The 20,993-nt window shown below is 41.3% G+C and overlaps 2 protein-coding genes across 11 annotated transcripts in view; one reads left to right on the forward strand and one right to left on the reverse strand.

Annotated features, from left to right (window-relative positions):
* The window catches only part of cntn4 (contactin 4), a 287,425-nt gene extending 281,353 nt beyond the window's left edge, over nucleotides 1-6,072 (forward strand). For both annotated transcript variants that reach the window (XM_012874550.3, XM_036151210.1), the window contains exons 19-23: nucleotides 576-691; nucleotides 1,434-1,620; nucleotides 3,976-4,088; nucleotides 4,173-4,341; nucleotides 5,514-6,072. In XM_012874550.3, coding sequence (XP_012730004.1) covers nucleotides 576-691; nucleotides 1,434-1,620; nucleotides 3,976-4,088; nucleotides 4,173-4,341; nucleotides 5,514-5,605 — 677 coding nt within the window. In that variant the 3' untranslated portion in view covers nucleotides 5,606-6,072. The remainder of the gene's footprint in view (nucleotides 1-575; nucleotides 692-1,433; nucleotides 1,621-3,975; nucleotides 4,089-4,172; nucleotides 4,342-5,513) is intronic.
* A 13,570-nt stretch (nucleotides 6,073-19,642) lies between these two features.
* Nucleotides 19,643-20,993, reverse strand: part of LOC105934533 (band 4.1-like protein 1) — a 133,367-nt gene continuing 132,016 nt past the window's right edge. For all 9 annotated transcript variants that reach the window (XM_036151197.1, XM_036151198.1, XM_012874593.3 and 6 more), the window contains one exon: nucleotides 19,643-20,733. In XM_036151197.1, the coding sequence (XP_036007090.1) occupies nucleotides 20,728-20,733 (6 nt within the window). In that variant the 3' untranslated portion in view covers nucleotides 19,643-20,727. The remainder of the gene's footprint in view (nucleotides 20,734-20,993) is intronic.

The raw sequence follows: 20,993 nt of genomic DNA on the forward strand, positions 1-20,993 counted from the left end.
GAGAGAGGATCTGTCAACAGGTCAACTATTCCCCACACATTCAACAAATTCTGTAGTTCTTCAGGTTATACACTCAGGACGGCTGAATACAAATACACATTTTAATTTGTAGTATAACTGTCTTCCACTTCAGTTATGGAATATTTTTAGGTTGTTGGACTGCATAAAATCCCAATAAAACAAATAAAAGTTAATCATTTAACTCCTCAGACTGAAGAAGTCTCTCAGAGAAGAGACGAAACATTTCAACAAAGAAGAACCCGTCCAGAGGAACTACTCTATTGCTTTTTTTTTGTTTTGTTTTTGAAAATAAATTAAAGTTTGTGGTTGTAATGTGGACAAAGCGCGTATATTAATACTTTTGCAAGGCAGTGAAAATGTAAAACTGAGGGGAGGGAACATCTGTCTCGTAGCCAGCTCTTTTCTTTCAGCACATGCCGACAACTTGACCCCGCTTCCCTCCTTTTAATGCTGCGACGGAGGAAGCGGCTTTGAGACCATTTTGATGTTCCCTCTTTTGAGGCGGCCCGTCAAAGCTAACCATCCATCCTAAAATCTTTTTACCATGACTCCAGAGCCGGGCCGAGCTCCCACCAGGATCCGCGCCAAGAGCGTTTCTGCGTCGGAGATCGAGGTGTCGTGGAAAGCTCTGCCCTGGAACGCCAGCAAGCGCAGGGTGCTGGGCTACGAGGTGAGTCTGCTAGTGTGAGCATGCATATGGCAGCTGATGCTGCTGAATCTTGTTCTCTTCTATTATTGATGAGCATTTCAAGCTCCTGAGCCTTGGGCATACGGGATAATAGCTTGCTGCATGCTTAATGGTCGAGTCTAGTCCCAAGCCTGTGGGTTTAAGTGTGCTTCTCTTGTTGCTTACCTAAGTAGTGTAACGGGCCTGATTAGCGTACTGATGCAACACTCCAAGGGACAGAGCGTTTAGCTTCTAATCCACACAACAAAGCAGTTTGAGACAGCAGCTTGGTGCTCAATTTGTTCATCTCATTTTAATTGTTCTCATTATTTGAAGGTAGAATCTGGACATAGAGGCTGGTTTCCTTCTTGTGTTTGACTGAAGTGAAAATAAAAGATTAAAAAAAAAATAATATAACCAAATTAAGTCATTCTTGTGAAGACAGTTTATATTTGTACTGTTTCAGGCTTGACCAGAAAAAGTGACAGATTATCCGTGGGCTTCTGGACGTCTTTTTGCTTCACTCTTTTCCCTTTGTTGCGCTCTTGGGCAACACGATTTAAAGCACAACACAGCTCACGCTGTGACACGCTGCTGCTGCTGCCTGTTTTCAGACCGGTTCACATCTTCCATCTAGCTGAGTTCACATGTCCCTGTTTTTCAGTTTGCTCTCCGCTGACAGGGCGGGAACTGAAAGCTTTTAGGGCGCGCTCACCGTCTGCCGCTCTGCCTTGTTGCCTTTCAGCTGAGGTACTGGAGTAGAAGGGAAAGGGAGGAGACGGCCAACGTGCAGAGGACCGCAGGGAATCAGACATCCACCATCATCAGCGGGTTGAGAGGCAGCACAGCATATTACGTCTCTGTGAGGGCCTACAACACGGCTGGAACGGGGCCTCCCAGCACCACGGCCAACGTGACCACCAAGAAACCACGCAAGTATCACACATACAGCAGCGGTCCGATGTGGACGTCCACTAATCATTTATTTTCCCATTTATTGTGGGTTTTCTTGGATTGAATTGCTCATTGTTGTTTTTTTGTTTATGTTTTTGGGGTTGAGGGGGTAAACAACTTTAAAAATAATTAAAAAACGCAGGGTTCTTGCTAATCTTCCTTTTTAAAATTCCATACTTTCCACATTTTTACAGATGCTTTTCTAGCCTGCCTTGACTTCCTTGAGTGCAAAACATGTCAGCAAAAAGCTATGAAATTGACCGTGTTTCAGTTTTTTAATTGAGTGCACTTGTATCCGTGGCTTCTGTCTGTAACTCAAAAAACAAAATGAATGATCAGCCTGAACAGATCAAACAGCATTGTCATATTGAAAATATAAATGGTAAGGCCTTTTACTTCAGGAATTCCGATATTTAGCTATCGAGTAATACATACAGTAATAAACTAATGTTTGATTGAATGTCCCTGAGCAAGTTTGGCTTTGATGGCACAGCCGTTGTCGCAGTGAACAGGCTGCAGACATAAGTCATGTGAGCATCCTTTGCATCAGAAACGATAAAGAGCTCTTTTAAGTCACTGGGTTTTTAGCAGCACAGCACTGGCCTTCAAACATAACCAACTGGTTGATGTTGGAGTCCTTCCCGAAGTCTCATATGTCCGTTTGAAAACCAGTTTTGATGTGTTTTTGGGGCGACGTGGCACAGAGGTTAGGGAGTTCGTCTTGCAATTGGCAGGTTGCCGGTTCAATCCCCTGCACTGACTGTCTCTGTCGTTGGGTCCTTGGGCAAGACACTTCACCCACATTGCCTGCTGGCGGTGGTCAGGGCAGCTGTAGCTACTAACATAGCTCACCACCGTCAGGGTGTGAATGTGTGTATGAATGACTGAACTGTAGTGTGAAGCGCTTTGGAGGTCGTCAAGACTAGTTAAAGCGCTATACAAGTACAAGCCATTTACCATTTGGGATCATTGTGCTGTTGGAACACCTGGTTCTGTCCAGGTCTCAGCCATCTAGTTGTTGATTTGAAGTGAAATCAAATAATTTGGAAGTAGACTTCATGTTTGATTATTCCATCAACTTTCTGCAATTATCCAGTAGAACTGCAGTGAAAGAGACCCTCAGCATTATTCTGCCCCCACCAGGCTTGATAATGGGCACAATGTTCTTAGATCTGAAAGACTGCTGTAAACATACTTCTGAACGTCTTCAACACAAAATAGCTCTATCTTTGTCTCACTGTAAAGGATGGATTTTCTCTAATCCACATACCCTTAAGATTTTTCATCCAAGCTGAAATATATAAACAGACCCCCACTAATCTGACTGAGCTTCTGACATAACGCTGGCTAGATATTTGACTACTCATTCATCGTTTGGTTTCAAACGGGTGTTTGGAATCCTTGTCCTGTTGGAACACCAATTTTTCAATTATCTAGCTGTTGATTTGAGCATAGAGGTTTGGAGGTAGTCCTCTGCTTCTGCTTTCATTATTCTCTCCACCAATCAATGAACCCCTGCCACAGGCAAGCAAAACACCCCTACAGCATGACCCTTCCACCACCATGCTGGACAGCTGGTACAGAATGTTTCAAAAGCTCAATCCTTGTCTTTTTTCCATGAAACATTTCTCCAGAAGGTATTTTGCTTGTCCATTCCAGGTGAACCTAAAGGGGTCAGTTCTTTGGACAACACCCTCCAGTCCATGGTGTCCAGGTCTTGGTCCTGGGCCTTTCCTGAAACATACTAACCCGTTTCCTTTCATCTGAGGGTGATCGCTTTAGATCAGAGAGTTGAAACTTGCACTCTGCTGGATGTTACTACAGAACAATGATCTCAGTGACACCTGAAATCTGATTTTGGGATGAGTTGAGCAAATTCAGCTTCTGGGATAACCCCAACCTCAACCCTATTCAATGTTCATGGACTTTATTAATGTCTGGAAGGAAACCACCAATTGTTTAAATGAAGATGCCATTAATGAAAGGAATGTGGTCAAATACCCTGACAGAATTAAGCCAGAAGTTTGTACTAGCAACAACAGGGTGGCTTCTGTCCGAGTTCTATTTACAACATGTATTAGTTGGTGTATAAACAGGATATAGATATTTGAGCCTGTATATTTAACTTTCAGTCTGACTGGATTAGAGAAAATCAGCTATAAACCTAAACACATGCCCTCAATTCTCAATTCTTGTTTTTTTTTTTTTTACAATCAAAAATAACAACAACAAATCAGTACAATATCCATACTAATGATGAGTGAATTTAAGCGTCTGACTCATGTGACTTAAAGCTCAGTTTTGAGGGGAATAATGTGCCTCTCTCCTCTCAGCTCCCAGCCAGCCTCCGGTTAAAGTCATGTGGAACACATCGAACTCCAAGATTATCCTGAACTGGGAGCACGTCAAAGCCCTGGAGAACGAGTCAGAAGTGACCGGTTACAAAGTGAGCACGTAGCACTTTCACTTCATCAGCGCGCGCTGTCTGTTGCCATGGCGCGCTCCCCTCTTTACTTAATCTCCTCTGCAGGTGCTCTACAAGAAGAACCGACACAGCCGGCCCAGCGTGATGGAAACCAACACCACCTCGGTGGAGCTCGCTCTTCCCACTGACGAGGATTATATCATCCAGATAAAGCCATTTGGAGAGGGAGGGGATGGAAGCAGCAGCAAACAGATCACCATCCCGAGGATAACAGGTCGGTAAAGGGCTAGCTAGTATCTCCCACATGGCTGATCTGAGTAATCCTCTCCCCTGGTAGTGTTATTGCCAGAACAGTTCAGCCGTGATCCTCTGCAAAGGAAGGTAGAGTGGGAAAAAGATATTGTAGAGGACAAATCTGTGGAATTTCTATTATTCAAATGTATTTGGAAAATGTTTGTTTTGGAATGGCCCCAGATTAAACGCAGCAGCATTCAAAAATTAACTTGAACTTTTTAAGATCTGTGTGTCACATAATTCTGCGACAGATTCTTCTTCTATACAGCTGGAACTCAGTGTACTTCTAAAGGGACTATTGGAGGTCATTGGTTGCAGAGGATTGTTTTAGTAACCTGACGCCGCCAGATAGATTTGCTTCGCATATCCATCTGGAAACCTTCCATTGAAGTAATTTTGGGAAGGGGCGAAAATACTGGTTAGCTGATTGGCCTATGTTGGTGATAGACGGGCCAAATAAACCAATCAGATCAATGAAGCATATGACGTACTCGTCAACATGCTTCCTCGTCGCTCTGTTACGAGCGACGACGAAAACACAACCACAAGTCAAGCTACTCTTGCTGCTGCAGGTAAAGGCTCGTTAGCTCAGCAAAGAAATACTCTGTAATTCCGATAAAACTTGCTCGATAGCCACGCTAACGCTAGTTTCATCGGCTGAAGCCGCCATGTTCTTTAGACTGAACTGTCGCGCTTCCCGTTGCGTCACACCTCAACCCGCCTCAAAGCCAACGCTGATTGGAGGTTCGTTTGGTGAACGGCTCCAAATTTTCTTTAACGGAGAGTAGCCAGACTGATCTGCGAGTGAAACCTTGAAAGCTCGCGAGATCAGGATGGTCTCACGAGGCTATTATTTTAGGGCTGTCTGAGCAAATGCAGGTCAATCCAATCTTTTCAGTTTTTCATTTGTAAAAACGATGTGAAAGCCAAGCATCATTTCCCTTTTCCCTTTACACTGTTGTTCTAGTTTGTGTTGGTCTACCGCATAAAAGTGTACTAAAGTATGCTGAAGCTGGTGGCTGTAATGTGACTAAATGTGGAAAAGTTAAAGCCTGATGAATCTTTATGCAGTGATCTGCAGATGAGATCCTGGATTCTTTTCCCCCAGTATGGACCCCTCTAACATCCTCTTTGTTTTCACCACCCTTCCAGGCCCCAACGCGGTAGGCTCAGCCTCCAAGGTCTCCACGCTGTCGGCCCTCAGCACAATAGCTCTGTCTTTCACAGCACGGACATCTTTATGACAAACGGCTCCCAGCAGACGTTGCATCTGACGTGGAGACGGCTCTCGGCCTGGAACGCGAACGCAGTCCACTCCGGTGTAACTAGATCCATTCATTTAGATTTTAGCGGCAGAGGGAGGACACCGAGGGTAGAAATTTAAGAACATGCCATGGAGAGGACAGATAAGGAGCCCCTGTCGGCAACGCAGGCCAGGTGAAGGAGATTGACCGATGTCGTGACTATGTTGTTACCAAAGCAGCTTTCATAAAAGAAACATAAAGAAAAAAAAGTCTTATATGCATCTTTTTGTATAACATGTTCAGCTTTTATAGATTTTGGTTTCTTAATCGGTTTTAAGATGGCCTTGGCTTCAGGGGTGAGAACAGTTGAATGCATGGGAAATGGCATTGTCCAGTTTCACAGTTTGAAGGTGAAGAATATGATTTGACAGCTCACAGTCTGTCTTTTAACATAAAATACAACTTTTTACTTTGGTGTCTCTGCATTTCAATTTACGTACTGCAGTCTTTTATAGAGAAAGTACACCCTCCGCCATTGCTAGCATCTGACCTGGTCTAGATCAGCAGTGAAACAAGAAATCCCACTTGTTTCTACCATGTCGATAATTAATAAAGAGAAATGAACTCAAAATTGAAAAACACTGTTAAAACAATACAAGTAGCTACACACTCAAATCCCTAGATACATACAGAACTCAAAGTTCTTGAATTCACACGGGTATACTTTCTCCTTCCGAAGACTGTACATAAACATTGTACCCAGTTCACGTTTTGGGTGCAGGTGTCACTTGTCAAATGTAAAGGGAGGAGTAGCAGCAGATTGTGAATGCATCCCTTAAGAGGGGAGTGGTGGCCTAGTGGTTAGAGTAGCACGCTTGCTCCCTGAGTAGGTCACAAGTACCTGGTTTGATCCCCCGCAGACTGCCACTGTGGGTCTGTGAGCAAGACCCTTAGCCCCAGATCCCTCCCTAAGGGACGGGTTAAAGGCAGAAGACAAATTCTGTTGGAATGTACTATTGCGACGACAAATAAAGATTTCCTTCTATCTTTCTAAACATTAGCAAACTGAAAAAAAAATAGAGCAAGCTTAACTTTCCAATGGAGTCAAGCTATTTCAATATGTTATAAATTAGCTAAATTAAAAATGTATGAACAGTTTTTCCTCGTTTATTATTATATTCTAATGATAGGAGAACATTAGTCTTTAAAGGTATATAGCCCCGTTATATGCTTATAAAAAAGACCAAAAACCGTTTGATCATGATAAAATAAGGTTATATACACCAAGCCTCCATCCTGATAATGTTTTGACAGTCCTTTTTCAGGGTAAATAAAATCCAGCACTGATGAGCAGATATAAACAGACGTGGCGTCATCTACGGCAGCAACCCATTCTACATTGTTTCGCCTGGAGATGCTAATAGCCATTAGCCGCTTCCTTGATTTATCCCCTGATGCGCATGCGCAGTGTTGAACTTCCTCTGTTATTAAAATAACCTTGAAAAGGCTTTATTCCCTAACAAATTGAACAAAAACGAAGCATGAAACACCAAAATAACAAATACACCAGCAGGACATGAGAATCTTTCATAAAAATGTTGAATGCAACCAGAGTGAGCTACTGATGTATACATTTTTAAAAAGTCAAATAACGTGGTTACGCACCTTTAAATTTATATACTCACTGTAATCATTTCTTCTGCCCAGAACATGGCTTTTGATCAAAAGACACAAGCTAGTTTCAGAGGTTGGGAATCCGCTTTTAGGAAAGTAAAAACCCTGCCTGGTTCCCTTCATCCTGTTCACTTAACCAGGTGATTTGAGTCCATATCTACACTGTGGAGATGGAAATGCAAAAGTTGCTGGAGATTATCTCCAGGCCTACTTTTTACTGCCTGAACCTGAATTCCACACCTCTGGCTAGTTTAACAAAGTTTAAGACGGGCCTTCAGAAACCTATCTTGAACATACATGTAGTCTTGAGTTCTGATGGGTTCTGAAAAAGTGTGTGCTACCAAGGCCTCTGTCAGATTATTGCTCATGTGACTTGGTCGAGACTCAAGCAGTACACTTTGCAACAACAGGCTGCCCTCTTGTGCAGATGGAGTGATGGTATCATATGGTAAACAAGAAAAAAAAAAACTGAAAACCACTAAGAACCAGTTTGTGAGCCAGACTCAGTGGCAACATTGACAACATTGGCTGTTTGTTCATTTGTCTCTCTTTTTTCTGTTGGTTGTTAGTACCGGTCTTAAAAATGTCAGTAAAGTATGACAGGACCATAACCTTGTGCATTTCAAAGTTAGACGCCACAGTATGTCTTAAATAGACATCAAAACTGGTTTGGGAATAGATATTTAGTATAGTAGGCTAGCACTTGGCTTATGGAAGGGCCCCAACTTAATCTATTGAGTGTTAAACCCTGTTTAAGCATCCTAAATTAACAAAGATTAGTGCCTGATTTTAAAATGCTGTTTGAGATTTTCTTAACCAGGAGACTTGGCTGTTAGATGAGTCTCATCAGTTTAGTGGGTAGTTAATCAATAGGTCTCAGGACTGCATGCAGACTGTCAAATTAATACAGATAATATAAAAACAAGAGCATCTAAAATTGGTCTGAGGGAAACCGTCCTCAAAATATTTTCAGAGCGCAGATTTAGCGTAATCCAGGTGTGATCAGATTGCCTCAGACCAATGTCAATGTCAGACCGGAAACTTGCAGTTTTTTCTTTAAACAGAGATTCGTTTTCCGGCAAACATCTAACTTCATCAAAGTGGAGGCTTGGGTGAGATATTGGTTGGTCATAGCCACTTAACAGAACCTCACTTCAAAAGCCCACTTCAAAGTACTTTTCCTTTTTAAGTTCTTGGTGTCAGAAGTGACATCCGAGTTACAAATGTCTACAGAATTGCATCCATGACCGTAATCTGTCACTCAAAGTAGCTCCCCTTAGATTTACACATAACTTTAAGCCTGATGTCGAAACTGTTAAGAGGTGAGGAGTTAGACTATTGGGGCAGTGTGCATGTCAGCTTTGCACTCTGCAGCCACCGAATCTCTACAGAATCCTCAGAAGTTTCTTTTATATATGTTTTTGTCTTATTATTCTTTTTCGTGCCAAACGTTTTTAATGTGTTTCTGTCTTGCAGAAGATTTGGGAACAAGATAACGTTCACATATACATTTTGTTGTACAGAGACTTTAGCAGCCCAAATCTTGCAGTGATATCAGTTTTTATTTATTTATTTATATTTGAGGATGAATAGATCATCTGAGGATGACACTTCAATGCCCCCAAAAGTCAAATAATTATTAGCTGGATTAATTAGAAGGTCGAGATGCCTTAATTTGGAGTCAGTCCAAGCATTCGGCATGTAGCAGTGGATGAATCTTCGTCATTGCACCTGGCAACCTGGTTCAGCTGGAAATAAAAACGCATGTGCTACAGGATAAAACATGTAGCAAGGTAATGCTGAGGAGTTATTTAGTTAAAGAAGCGTATCTTACAACACTACAAATACTCGAGCCAGAAAGGCTGATGTGACAGCAACATTACCCTTTAAAACTTGATTTGCGGAACACCACATAATCAGTTTTGGATAGAAGGAATGGTTATGGTGAGCTTTTCCTCTTTTAGCCTCCATATTACTCTAAAGACTGTTAAGTACCAGGGCTGGATGGTTCACAGTCCAAGCAAAAACTGAAAAGTAGGACTTTTAAAAAGACCAGAGAGACACTAACTGTGACTATTTTAAAGGGATAGTTCAGATATTTCAAAGTCAGAGTTTATGACTTTTTCTGAATATTTATTATTCCTATTGTCATATGTAAGTTAATTTGGTAAAAAATCTAATAAAAAAAAACTTCACAGTGGTGGAAGTTAAACACAAAGTCACTCTTGCCCCTGTCTCAGATGATTTTTAGCAAACAGAAACATCTCAGACTAAAATTGTTCGTATCTGTGGGACACAGCACTGTGTGTATAGTGGATATTAATTGTCTGCACTCACAAAAGACGGTTCTTGGGTTTGTTGCCGTTGTCTTAGTTGAACAACATCCATGTTACCAAAGTGAAGGGACGCTGCTGCTCGAGGCTGCGGGCTGTAATAATCCACCTCACCGGCTGTGACTTGATAGTCTTTCCACGCCTGCTACTGTAAAGCCCCTCTCACACTTAAAACCTTACCCAGTAATTTAGGGTTATGTGTGAATGAAGCCAGAACTGATTGTCCGGGTCAAGACCTAGTATCTTAGAATGCGCCTAACGGCTGCGCTGATGTAGCAGCGGCCGACTGGCTGCGTTCCTTGGCAACGCAAGGCCTCAGTCAATCGTTACCCCAAAATGTTTAAGTGTATGTGATGGACGGTTGTACTGGAACTGAATTTTCAACCGCAATGCAAATTCTAGTTGACAATAAAATTGATTGATTGATTGATTAATTGATTGATTGATTGATTGATTGATTGATTGATTGATTGATTGATTGATTGATTGATTGATTGATACCTGGTAATTTACCGGGACGGTTCTATTGTGAACAAAGCTGCTAAGATACTGGGGGAGGCGCGCATTTGAGTGATTACGAAAGGCGTTAGTAGTCTTCGTATAGCTCTTCCCCTGATGTCTGCAAACCGCTTCTCTGAGAAATGCACTGAAATTGGATTTTGTGTGTAGTTTTCATAAAGCTACTAACCATTGTAAGAACCACTAATCCCGAATGTGTTTGACAGTGGCAATTTCCGGCTGAAATTCTTCTTTAGAGGTTGGCTTGATCAATTAAAGCCATTTCGCTTGCATTACTGCCACCTGCAGGTGATATTAGGTGTTTCCATTCCACCGTTGACGGGTGAAAAGAGACGATCCAGTATGTTAAGGCCGGTTCACACGGCAGGATTTTTAGCCTGATTTTTGCACCATTCTTCCCCTTCTGACAGGCGCTAACTATGGGTGTGGCTCTTTATGTAATCTTAAGAGATTATCCTGCTGTGTGTGGAACGTTAAGAGCGATCTGGTCGACTCGGTAGAACATCAGGACCGCTCCGACCTCAAATCAGGGATAATCAACATATTGGATTGTCTTGCCCCAATATCGTAGTGTGTGTGGTGTCCTTCGAGGACAAATGAGCATGCAGCCTGTTGAATGCGATGTGTAGCCAATCAGAAAGCCAGGTGAGGGAAACCCAGAGGTGAAAAAAACAGCTCACCTCCACACCATAGTGCAGCAAATGTAGAGCCCTCTGTTTGTGCTGTCTTCACTCCTGTAGGCAGCACTTTTTTTCATTTTGTTATATTGTGTTTTTTATGGTTTTTCTCTGTTAAAATCAATCCACAAGCTATCACCATTATTCTTCCTTGTCGTCCATGTTTATTTACTCTGAACTCGGGTTTGATGTTGAGAGGTTTTCTCTTGTGACATCTGGATGATCCTGAGTGAAATCTGTTGGTGTGTGGTGTGTTGTGGTCTGACCAGACACCTCACACTGTGAGCAAACCTGTTATACCTACAATTTTTTTATCGTTAAGTGTGGGGTCTCTCAGGCTTTGAAAAACTATTTTAAAATCCTGCCGTGTGAACCATCCTTTCCTGGGACTAATTTGCATGTGTAAAAGGCGCTAATTCTTGTTCCACCTGAGAATGTGATTCCAGTAAATTAGTGGGACTTGTGTGAAAGGGGCTTTAGAGTGGCTCAAACCTATTAAAATTGTACATCAGTCGGTCACTTATGCAGCTGCATGGAGGATTGCATGTTGCTGTGCTTTCTACTGGTTTTGGATTGGAATACATTTTTCCCAATAACTTCTGATCTGCTGGTCAGGAGGACTCAAATTGCCAGCAGCTTTGGCCAACATAATCTTTCCTGAGAAAACAGAAACAAACTTAACAGTGGTCTCTAGTAAATCATAGGACTTTAATATCTGCTTATCTTAGTATTGTATACCAGAAATCTGAACTTTTTTCAGTTTCAGTTGCTAAAACACGTAAAACGCGTGTTTTAATAGTAAAGGTACTATTACTCATAAGTTCACAGAAATTGTTTTAAAAAATCTGTACCAGCCCTCAGAAATAGTTAGGATAGACCCAGAAAGCCCATCCTCTCTAAGCAGAGTCAAACACCAGAAACCTGATGAAGTGCTTAAACAAATCCTAATGAGACACGTTGGAAAAGCTTGTGATGGAGGGCCACTTCCCTGGGGTTCTCCACCTCGGCCCCTGAACTCCACTGACCGCGGGACCCTACTGGCTGTCTCACATGCTCCTCTTTCTTTCAGTTAGCCCTGTGTCTAGAGCTATTCTTTGCCTTCTGTGTGCCTCATCATATGTTCAGAATCCTCAGGTCCTTAAAGAGCCTTAACTTATCGTGTGTAAATAAAAAAATAAAAAATAAAACACTAGAAGCATAGAGCTTCGAAGCAGCAGCAGCAGTAGTCTTCATCTCTGCTGGAATGGTATCAAGTAATATTAGGTTTTGATTTGGGGAGAAAGGGGGGCAAGCAACATGCTTTGCAGACCTTACAGAAGTTTCAACAGCACTCTGCTGTTTAACTGGGGAAATTGGCAATTTATGGGGCATGGTGTATTTTTTTTTGTAGGTTGATGTTCCTAATAAAAGACAATGCTGCTGATATTTTCCTTTTTCCATAGTCTCCTGATGCCATGTGGGACTGCTGTGCCACCGGGGGTGCAGTGCAGTCTCCTTGTAGCTCGTAATCCAGTTGAATAGTTTGTAGTGCTTTGAAGGGAAGTGTACTGTAGGCTACTGGGGGATCATGCATCAAGAAATGTGTAATATACCGTTTTGTACACTTCAGATCATTTATATAAAAAGAAACCTTTCTAAAGAGATGATTTACTCTGTTTTTATGTAAACAACCCTGTTTCATACTGTAGTCAACTGTTGCTCAGCATGACTGTGCTTGTCGTCTCTCTCTCTACTGTCCACCTGCAAAGTGACTGAATGGCTTTAGGAACATGTGAGGTCCATGCATCCGGTAGGTTTCTGTAGGCTGAACCATTAACAGCCCTGTGTCTATGCTTCTGTCCAAGTCAGCCCTTCACAGATGTACTGCTTTGACTGTCCGTATACGCTTCACAGGAAGCGTCCCTCTGTTGCTGTTTGTTGTTTATACCGTGTGAATAAAGATAACTGATTTATAGAACAACACAAAGCTGTGTGTCTCTTCATACCAACCAGCCAACAGGACATAAAGGAAGAGCTGCTTATTGAGATTCAGTTAGAAAATGCACTGCAATGCAATCTGCTTATACCATGAAAATTTCACTCTTTTTGTGTCTCTAGGAATGCAGAAAATTTTAATGTGGTCTGTCAAGGAGCTGCGTAGATATCTTCAGATTCTGTCTAGATTATATTTGTCAAGCCGTTCAGTTTTCTCTATTACGTTCTTTGAACAGCATTTGCTGCTGCTAACTGCAGCAAACTGCTGAACACGATCATGCACTTTCGGCTTTGCAAATCCAACATGTTTAACAAACAAGAAATAATTCAGACCAAAGCATTGCAGTTACACTTTATATAGACCCCAACTGAATGATTTCAATGTGAAAAGGAAGGCATTAAAAAGCTGTATATGTCCCATTTAAAGGGAATATTTTCTTTGAGTGGGCAAATAAGGCTATGGACAAGGTTCTACTGAGATTTCAACACAGATCAATGGATTCAAAGACCGTAGTGCTAAATTACACCATGCTTGAATTTGAATCGTGTGATTTTAGCTTTATATGTGCCACATCCTACAACTCAAGCTCTCATGTTGACCTGAAAAGTCTGAGAAATACAGTATAACCTGTAAAACCTGTCTTAGTCTTGCTTTGAACAACCAGGGCCTCTTTGCATTTGAAGCAAAAGTTTTAATCTTTTACACCACTGCTTGGGTGTGCAGTTTGGTGTTAGGTTTAATGGTTGCCCTTTTTTCTAACTATGTATTGTATTGTTAACTAAGGTGTAGGGTGTAGTCTTTCTCAGACTCTGTGACTTTCATCAACCATTCTTTGCCTTGCCATCTGTTGCATTGTGGAGTACCTGAGGCCTCTGATGAGCTACCCGCGTGTAAAGAAGAGCAGTTATCCAGTCAGTTTTCTGGTAATTTTACGATGTATATACTGTAGGTCTTAACATCCTCCGTAGACTCCTACAGTTGTCTGAGAAAAAGAAATCTAGTCCTCAGATGAAAAGAAAATCAGGATTCTAGCTTCCTTTAAATTAGAATCAAAAAAATACTGATCAATTAAAAATATAAAGAACCGATCAATGCCATCTAATCACAAAACAATATACACTGCCTGTCAAAATTTACATCCATTCATCCGGACATGAATTTCACATTCATTCCAAGCTTTTAATGATTAACATAATCTGTTTTTTAAAACGTGAATTTGATCTGCAAGTTTGATTTTATAATTTCAATACACTGATATAAATGGACTCCCTTTCAGAATTGGGCCAGAAGAATATTGATGGTGAGAAAACGAAAGGCGGGTCAAGACACAATGAGATATAAGATGGGATTTGTTTACATATTCGAGTCTGTTGAAATAATTTTGTATGAATTAGGGAAAATCCATAATGAATTTAACCTTGTTCACTTTTTTAGATTTCAATAAAGCTGTGTGATGTCCTCATTCTACCCTTATAAAAGAATAGCTTAACAAAGTTCTTAAAATAAAAAACAATATGACATTTATGCTCATCAGGTGTGCAAGGACAAATCTCCAGGTTACTTGGGTTACCCTTGGGTTCTTCAAGGTTCTGTTGCAGTCTTGGACACTTTAGGGTGTCCAAGACAACCAGGACTTGCTCAACCTCAGCAGCTGGTAGATTTAAGTGCATCTACTCACACAGTGAGGTAAAGATTTTGGACCATGACCTTGGAGCAAGAAGGGCCACAAAAGAATCTCTTCTATCCCAGAAAAGCATTGAGGACCAACTGAACATCTGCAGAACACACCAAGATGAACACCAGAAAGCACTAAGACAAACAGAAGAATGCTGGTGCACAAAGATTTTCTGTGACGAAAACCTGGAGGAGAAAAGACAAACAGGAGTTCTGTGTCATGTGTCTGTGTCACACAATCCATGTTTCGGGGTCCTTCTGATTTAAGGAATTGGGCTTCCAGTTCTGGGCAGCAACACTGCAATGAATGAATTATTGGATGAAAATGGTCTGCAAGAACTTCTTCCAAAAATAAAGGAATTACATAGGGTCTCATTTATAAAACACTGAATAAGATCTATAATAAAAGTTTGCATAGGCCCAAAATGGCGTACCCAAAAGAAATAAAAAATCCTAAATTATAAAACCAAGCGCACTGTCAATCAATTTTGCTTTATAACTCATAGCTGCAACTGAAGGTTTGCGTATGCGGCTCTGCCTCATGTTCTGCCCTCTACCCGCCCACATTCAGCCATGAATGCTAAATGCAAAGCACCTCATGAACGACAAGGTGTAGTCGAGTCAGCTGATTGTTGGTATTTCATCGTTAAAAATAGCAACCACGGAGAAAAGGGCAAAGAAACTGACAAACTTCCCAGAAAGTCTTTTATTAGATGTGTAAATCACATATGTTGTCCACATTAAAGGAGCTTGTTAAAAAAACTGCTGTCTTAAATGTCGCATGACAACTTCACATTCTGAGGAGGGCGAAGGCCAGGAAAGATGGGCCGCTACCACTACTGTGTGACGTCTTGCTCTGTTATATGCGCGTGCGGGTCGCTTTGGGGTCTTGAACTGTTCAGACAGAAGTCTGATGGCACATTTTATTGCATTTAATTAGTGCTGTAACCGAGCTTTCTGGCTTTGTTACCAGCACCGCATGAGGTGGAAAGAGAATGGACTCTGAACTGGGCTTTTGGGTCGCCAGGTTGGTGGGGCTCCTATTTTTCCAATACTTCCGTACAAAGACTTAATTTATTATGTGTGTGTGTGTATATATATATATATATATATATATATATATATATATATATATATATATATATGAATCCCACTGCCATGTAAAAGTAAAAATGTAAAAGGTCATTTATCCAGAACACTTACATAGATTTAAAAGCATTAAAAACAGTGCAAAGTTCAGTACAGGTAGCCCTTCGTATGACACAGTATCAATGAAGCATATCTCAGTTTCAGAAAGGTTGGTGATCCCTGTAGCAGTGAGCTGCTAGCGTTAGCTTCCTCTAATTTCCTCACTTCATTGGTTTAGTGGAATATTAGTTAGTGAAGCTAAACTTTTGGTTAGCTGTGCCCATCCTTGATGATGTAACACCGTGTTACTTAGTAAAAGGGATAATACTGCCACTTAAAGGTGTAGGATCTCGTTTGTAAAGTTTGCATTCAGACAAAGCAGGGGGGGTTCCAGGCCAGGTCACAGGTCGGCAGTGTAGGCTGTGTCACTTTCCACGCAAATAAAGGAAAACATGGTGTCAGAATCTGCGGTCCCTCGTGCAAATTCTCTCACCCATGCGTATGTTCGTTTTGGAGACGGGAAATTGCCGTCGCAGATGGTAAAGTGGTTAATTGCAGTGACACTGCATCATTGTTTCTCTCAGACATTCATTTTCACTCCATATCAGACTAGATTGATTTTATCATAATGCATCCAAAGCCGCAGTGTTATTCATGTTTGCACATACAGTATGCAATGTTCAGCTTTTGGGCAGAGGCAAACTTTTAGTACTATGGATCCTACACAATGTTTCATAAATGAGACCCCTGAACAATTCTTTTCTGGATGCTTGTAAAATCTTGTCATAAGCTTTGTTATTTGTAATTGCATCAGGTTGAATGCTAAGGCACTTCTTCAGCCTTAGCAAAAAACAACCTTTAGTATCTCTTTCTGCTCCTAGCATAACAGAGGAGAAAACAAGCAGATGGATGGATGGGTGGATGGATGGATGGAGTATCTGAAGCCAGTGTCATTTATTATTCTTTGTGTATTTATCTTGTTTTTTTTTTTTACAGAGGAAGTTATCCACTTTGATAAAGACTTTGTATCACAGAGCATGGCAAATAGATTTTGTTTTACATATTTATTTTTTATTTATTTTATTTTTGGATGCTTTATCTTGTTTGAGATTAAAAAGAAATAAAATGAGGTAAAAAGACAAATGACTGATGTGTCCGTTAGGTTTTCTGTTTCCTTTCAAACATCCGACACAAAAGGGCAGGGGAAAGGAAGCTCCTAAGTACCTTTTCATCCAATTCAGACCAATTAGACTAAGACATACTGCTGTGAAACTCCCATTAGCGCTGCATCCTGCAATAAAAGTAATGCAACATGTCATTTATTATTTAGCCCTTCTTGGAAAAGCAAAATCAAGGTTTTGTTTTTTTTTTTGCATTTTATCATGCTGCAAGAACAAAGCTTGATGTCCAGAAAATGTTTGCATTAGACCAGGCCAGTATGTGGTTGTAATGTGATAGAATATGGATAAATGGAAGGGGTATTAATATTAGTATTATGCTTTGGCAAGTCACCGTGTGCTCATATCCTTCATGCTGTATGATCCTTTGCTTGGTTTTCCTCCAGAAAACCACTAGATGGCAGCAAGTGCATATAAGTAATTTGGTCTACGTTTCTGCAGTGGGTTATACATTTTACCACATGATGGCAGTACAAGAAAAAGATTTTTCCCCCTTGCAGTGTTTTTTTTTGTTTTGTTAGAAAACAGACTTTTATGGGCAAATTGTCACTAAACTGGCTCAGGTCACATGGGAGACCATTATCTTAACACGCCCACCCCCGTCTATCACCCCTCATTTCAGAAGCAGAGACACTGTTTGAATCATGGTGAGACATTTATTTGTGCAGGTATATTTCCTGTTGAAACTGAATGCAAACACAGCACATACACACCACCAAGCACTAGGGGAATGTAGAGCTAACGGCAGTGGAGAACTGAAGGTGGAGGCTGAACGGCACAGCAGTCGGCTGGCCTTCACCGAGGCTAAGACCTCTGACCCAGGGTCCTTACTGTGAACGTTTCAAACAAATGCTTTCACCGCACCCCACTGCATACAGAATCAAGGAGGCTTCATTGTCCAGTTTTTAATGTCAGCAGTTCTTTCTAGATCGCTCACTCTGACATCAGATGCTATCAGCTGATGAGTGCTGCCCCTGCTCCCATAAAATCAAACCCAAAACTAAAGGCACCCAGTTCTGTTCTTATCTCTATCGCACCTCTGTCCTTTGGAGTTCACTTTCTGATCCCTTGCACATACATCACCTATGCACAGAAGCATCAACATTTACACACAAAAAAAAACACGGACCTTCGACCTACAGCTCTCAGCTTTTCTTCTTGATGCCTTCATCGATTCAGCAGCAGTTCCCCCAGCGGCCCACAGAGCTTGTGCTCCAGACTTTGCAAGCAAGTGCTTTCACAACAGTCCAGTGTCATGTGACCGATAGAAAACAGAATATACAAGTTAGCAGGTTCAGAATCTGTTGTGTCCACAGATGCGTCTACAGCAGGTCAACAGTTTCATGTCGGGGAAAATGACCCGTGGGGGTAAGGGGTGGTGGGGTGGGGGGGCTCACACTTGCTGGAACAGCTTCCCGCTCCACAGCTCTGCATTATTACTAGGTTTTGGTTACGCTTCGGTACATGTGAGAGTTCACAGTTTTCTCCCTTCAGAGGGCAGAGGATGGGAGCGATGGCCGCTTATTGCAAAACCTCCCAAGCAGTGGTCTTCACTGCCTCGGCTAACGATAGCACAGAGCTAATAAGGGTTAGCAAAGAGGGGTTCTCATGTCTGACTTGTGATGCATAGTATAGTATTAAAGGTCACTCACAACAAATGGATGTATGTGACAGGGCAACACGTTATGCTGTTCTCTATATGGGTCGAGCTGTACAGCTTTTACATGGGTTGTTGACTTTCGCTGCATCATAACCACAGAAATAAGGAAGTGTGCTGTGCAGATGTATTCAGCCCCATTTAGTTTGACACCCCTAAATAAAATAATGTGACAAAATGAGGATTGAATACGTTTGCACGGTATCTGTGGGGAAAAGGGGGGGGGGGGGCATTCACATTCACTGCTCCTTTAAAATATAAGGCCAAACTTACGCACCATAACTAGAGAATTAATCTAACAGAGAGAAAAGAGGACGCCAGAGTTAATCTGGTGTTTTTTACTTTTCAGGGAGTTTGTTCAAATAATATGATCCAAAATTAGAAAGTCTTTAAACATGACTACCTCGACTGTTATTTAACATTCCACGGAATAATATTCTCATACAATGGGTGACTTGAAATTAGGTTTGCTTCGTATTACTGTTCCAGACAAGGTTAGCTAGTCGGAGATGGTGGAGAATCCGACAAAGAGTAACATGTTGATTGCGGGACAAAACCAAAACATACCGTGTTCTGAACAGACACAAGACTTACACTTAATGCTAAGTTTGCATCACGGAATCTGAGAATGTAAATAAATATGGACACAATCAGGGCTCTAGGCTGGGGATGGAGTAGCCCACGTCTCCGCACGCAGGCTGAAAGAAGCTTTTTTTTTTTTGGGAGGGGTGGCGGGCAAAAATAAACACAAGATTTTTACAGTTAGTGCAGGAGCCATCTGTGTGGCTTGCAAACCCTGAATGACAAATTAGTACAGCTTTAACAATTTCTTAGTGACATCCAGGCATGGGTCAGTATGGGCTGTTCACGGGACGACAACCTAGAGTGAAAATGCTCGATCAGATTGCTTTCATTTAAAACTGTTCTCCAACCAGCTCGCAGCTAGGTGGAAAAAGTCTTACCTTTATGAAAGTGACAGATTGTCCGCCTTAGCTCCCACAACTTGAGTGTTCTTGCAACCATATACATACATATATATATATATATATATATATATATATACAGATATATATATAGATATATAGATATATAGATATATATATATATATATAGATATATACATATATATATATATATATACATATATATATATATATATACATATATATATATATATACATATATATATATATATATATATATATATATATATATATATATATATATATATATATATATATACCAAATGAAATTGGTCGTTTTTGCATGTATGAGATACACATAGGACCAATCTTTCAGCCTCCTAGCAAGCTCAAGGTATGGTATAAAAGCATTTAACTGTGTTGAATAATTAGGGTGGAAAATTTGAGTGGTTTTGGAGTTTGCACGTTTTGATAGTGGTAACCGGCCCATGCCTGTTGATGTCTCTCTAAGACACACAATAATTTCCAGTGTAACACCAAGAAAAAGAGAGAACAAAAAAAAATAAAATCCCAAAACGCAAAAAGTTCAGGTTAAACCAAAGTCAAGTAATGAAAAAGTAAAAATATACCATCCAATCTGTAAAACTTAGAACACATAATATTTATATTATAAACTCCTCTACAAAGCCTAACACGGCAAGCAGCATCCCCTTTGTTGCTGTCACCAAAAGCCAAACAGTCATGATGGGATGAGGACAGGGATGTTTGGTTTAGGAGGCCGGGTCAGTGTGTCGCATCGGTATTCCTATGGGATGTGTCTGTGTAGTTTTTATATGTTCTCACTTCCTCTGCTATTATTATTTGAATCATGCAGATTATAATCATCTGATATAATTCATAAACAGGCAAACACCGAACTTAAGTTAGATCCTCTATAGGTAAAAATGTAAAAAGCTAATAAGACAGCAGTTGAATGAACCGAAGCGAGGAGATGACGACAATCTGACCGCAGATGTTTAAACAGGAACGAGTCCTTTCTGAAGGAGGCAGGCTCGTTGGCGCGAACCAGCCGAAACGGGTCCGTTTCAGCGCTGAATCATCTAACAGAAGACGGTTCCTGTGTCCGAAGAAGCTGGAGGGCTGGAATGGGTCCGGACGGGACGGGGGTCCAGGCCAGGTCACAGTTGGTTTCGTCTAAAGGGACAGGACGGGAGGTCTGCTGCTCCATGGCATCGCAGTCTGTTCAGATGTCTACGCGTACACAGTGGGGGTAGAGAGTCCTCTCTGTAAGGGTGGTGGCGTGCTGCTCGGTGGGGCAGGAGACTCCGCTGGAGGGTCCTCTCCTGTCTCCCCCCACTCCCGTCTCAGAGGCCACTGTGTCGGATCAGGACTGCAACGAGACCAACAGGATTTCAGGAAAACTTTATTTTATATATCATTCATTCTAATTTCCTTCCCAACGCTTTCATATAACCAGACCTTCATTTTTGAATCTTTTGGGATGAAATTCTATCTTTCTCCACACGGTGTAGGAACCTGCACAACATATTCTCACATCTAACTGCTAAAACCGAGAGAGTTTTAACATGATACGTGTCCACAATGGCTCCTTTTTTAGCCCCCGTACCTTATCCTCCTGTATTCCACCAA

Source organism: Fundulus heteroclitus, chromosome 20 (assembly GCF_011125445.2).
Source record: "Fundulus heteroclitus isolate FHET01 chromosome 20, MU-UCD_Fhet_4.1, whole genome shotgun sequence".
Lineage (NCBI taxonomy): Eukaryota > Metazoa > Chordata > Actinopteri > Cyprinodontiformes > Fundulidae > Fundulus > Fundulus heteroclitus.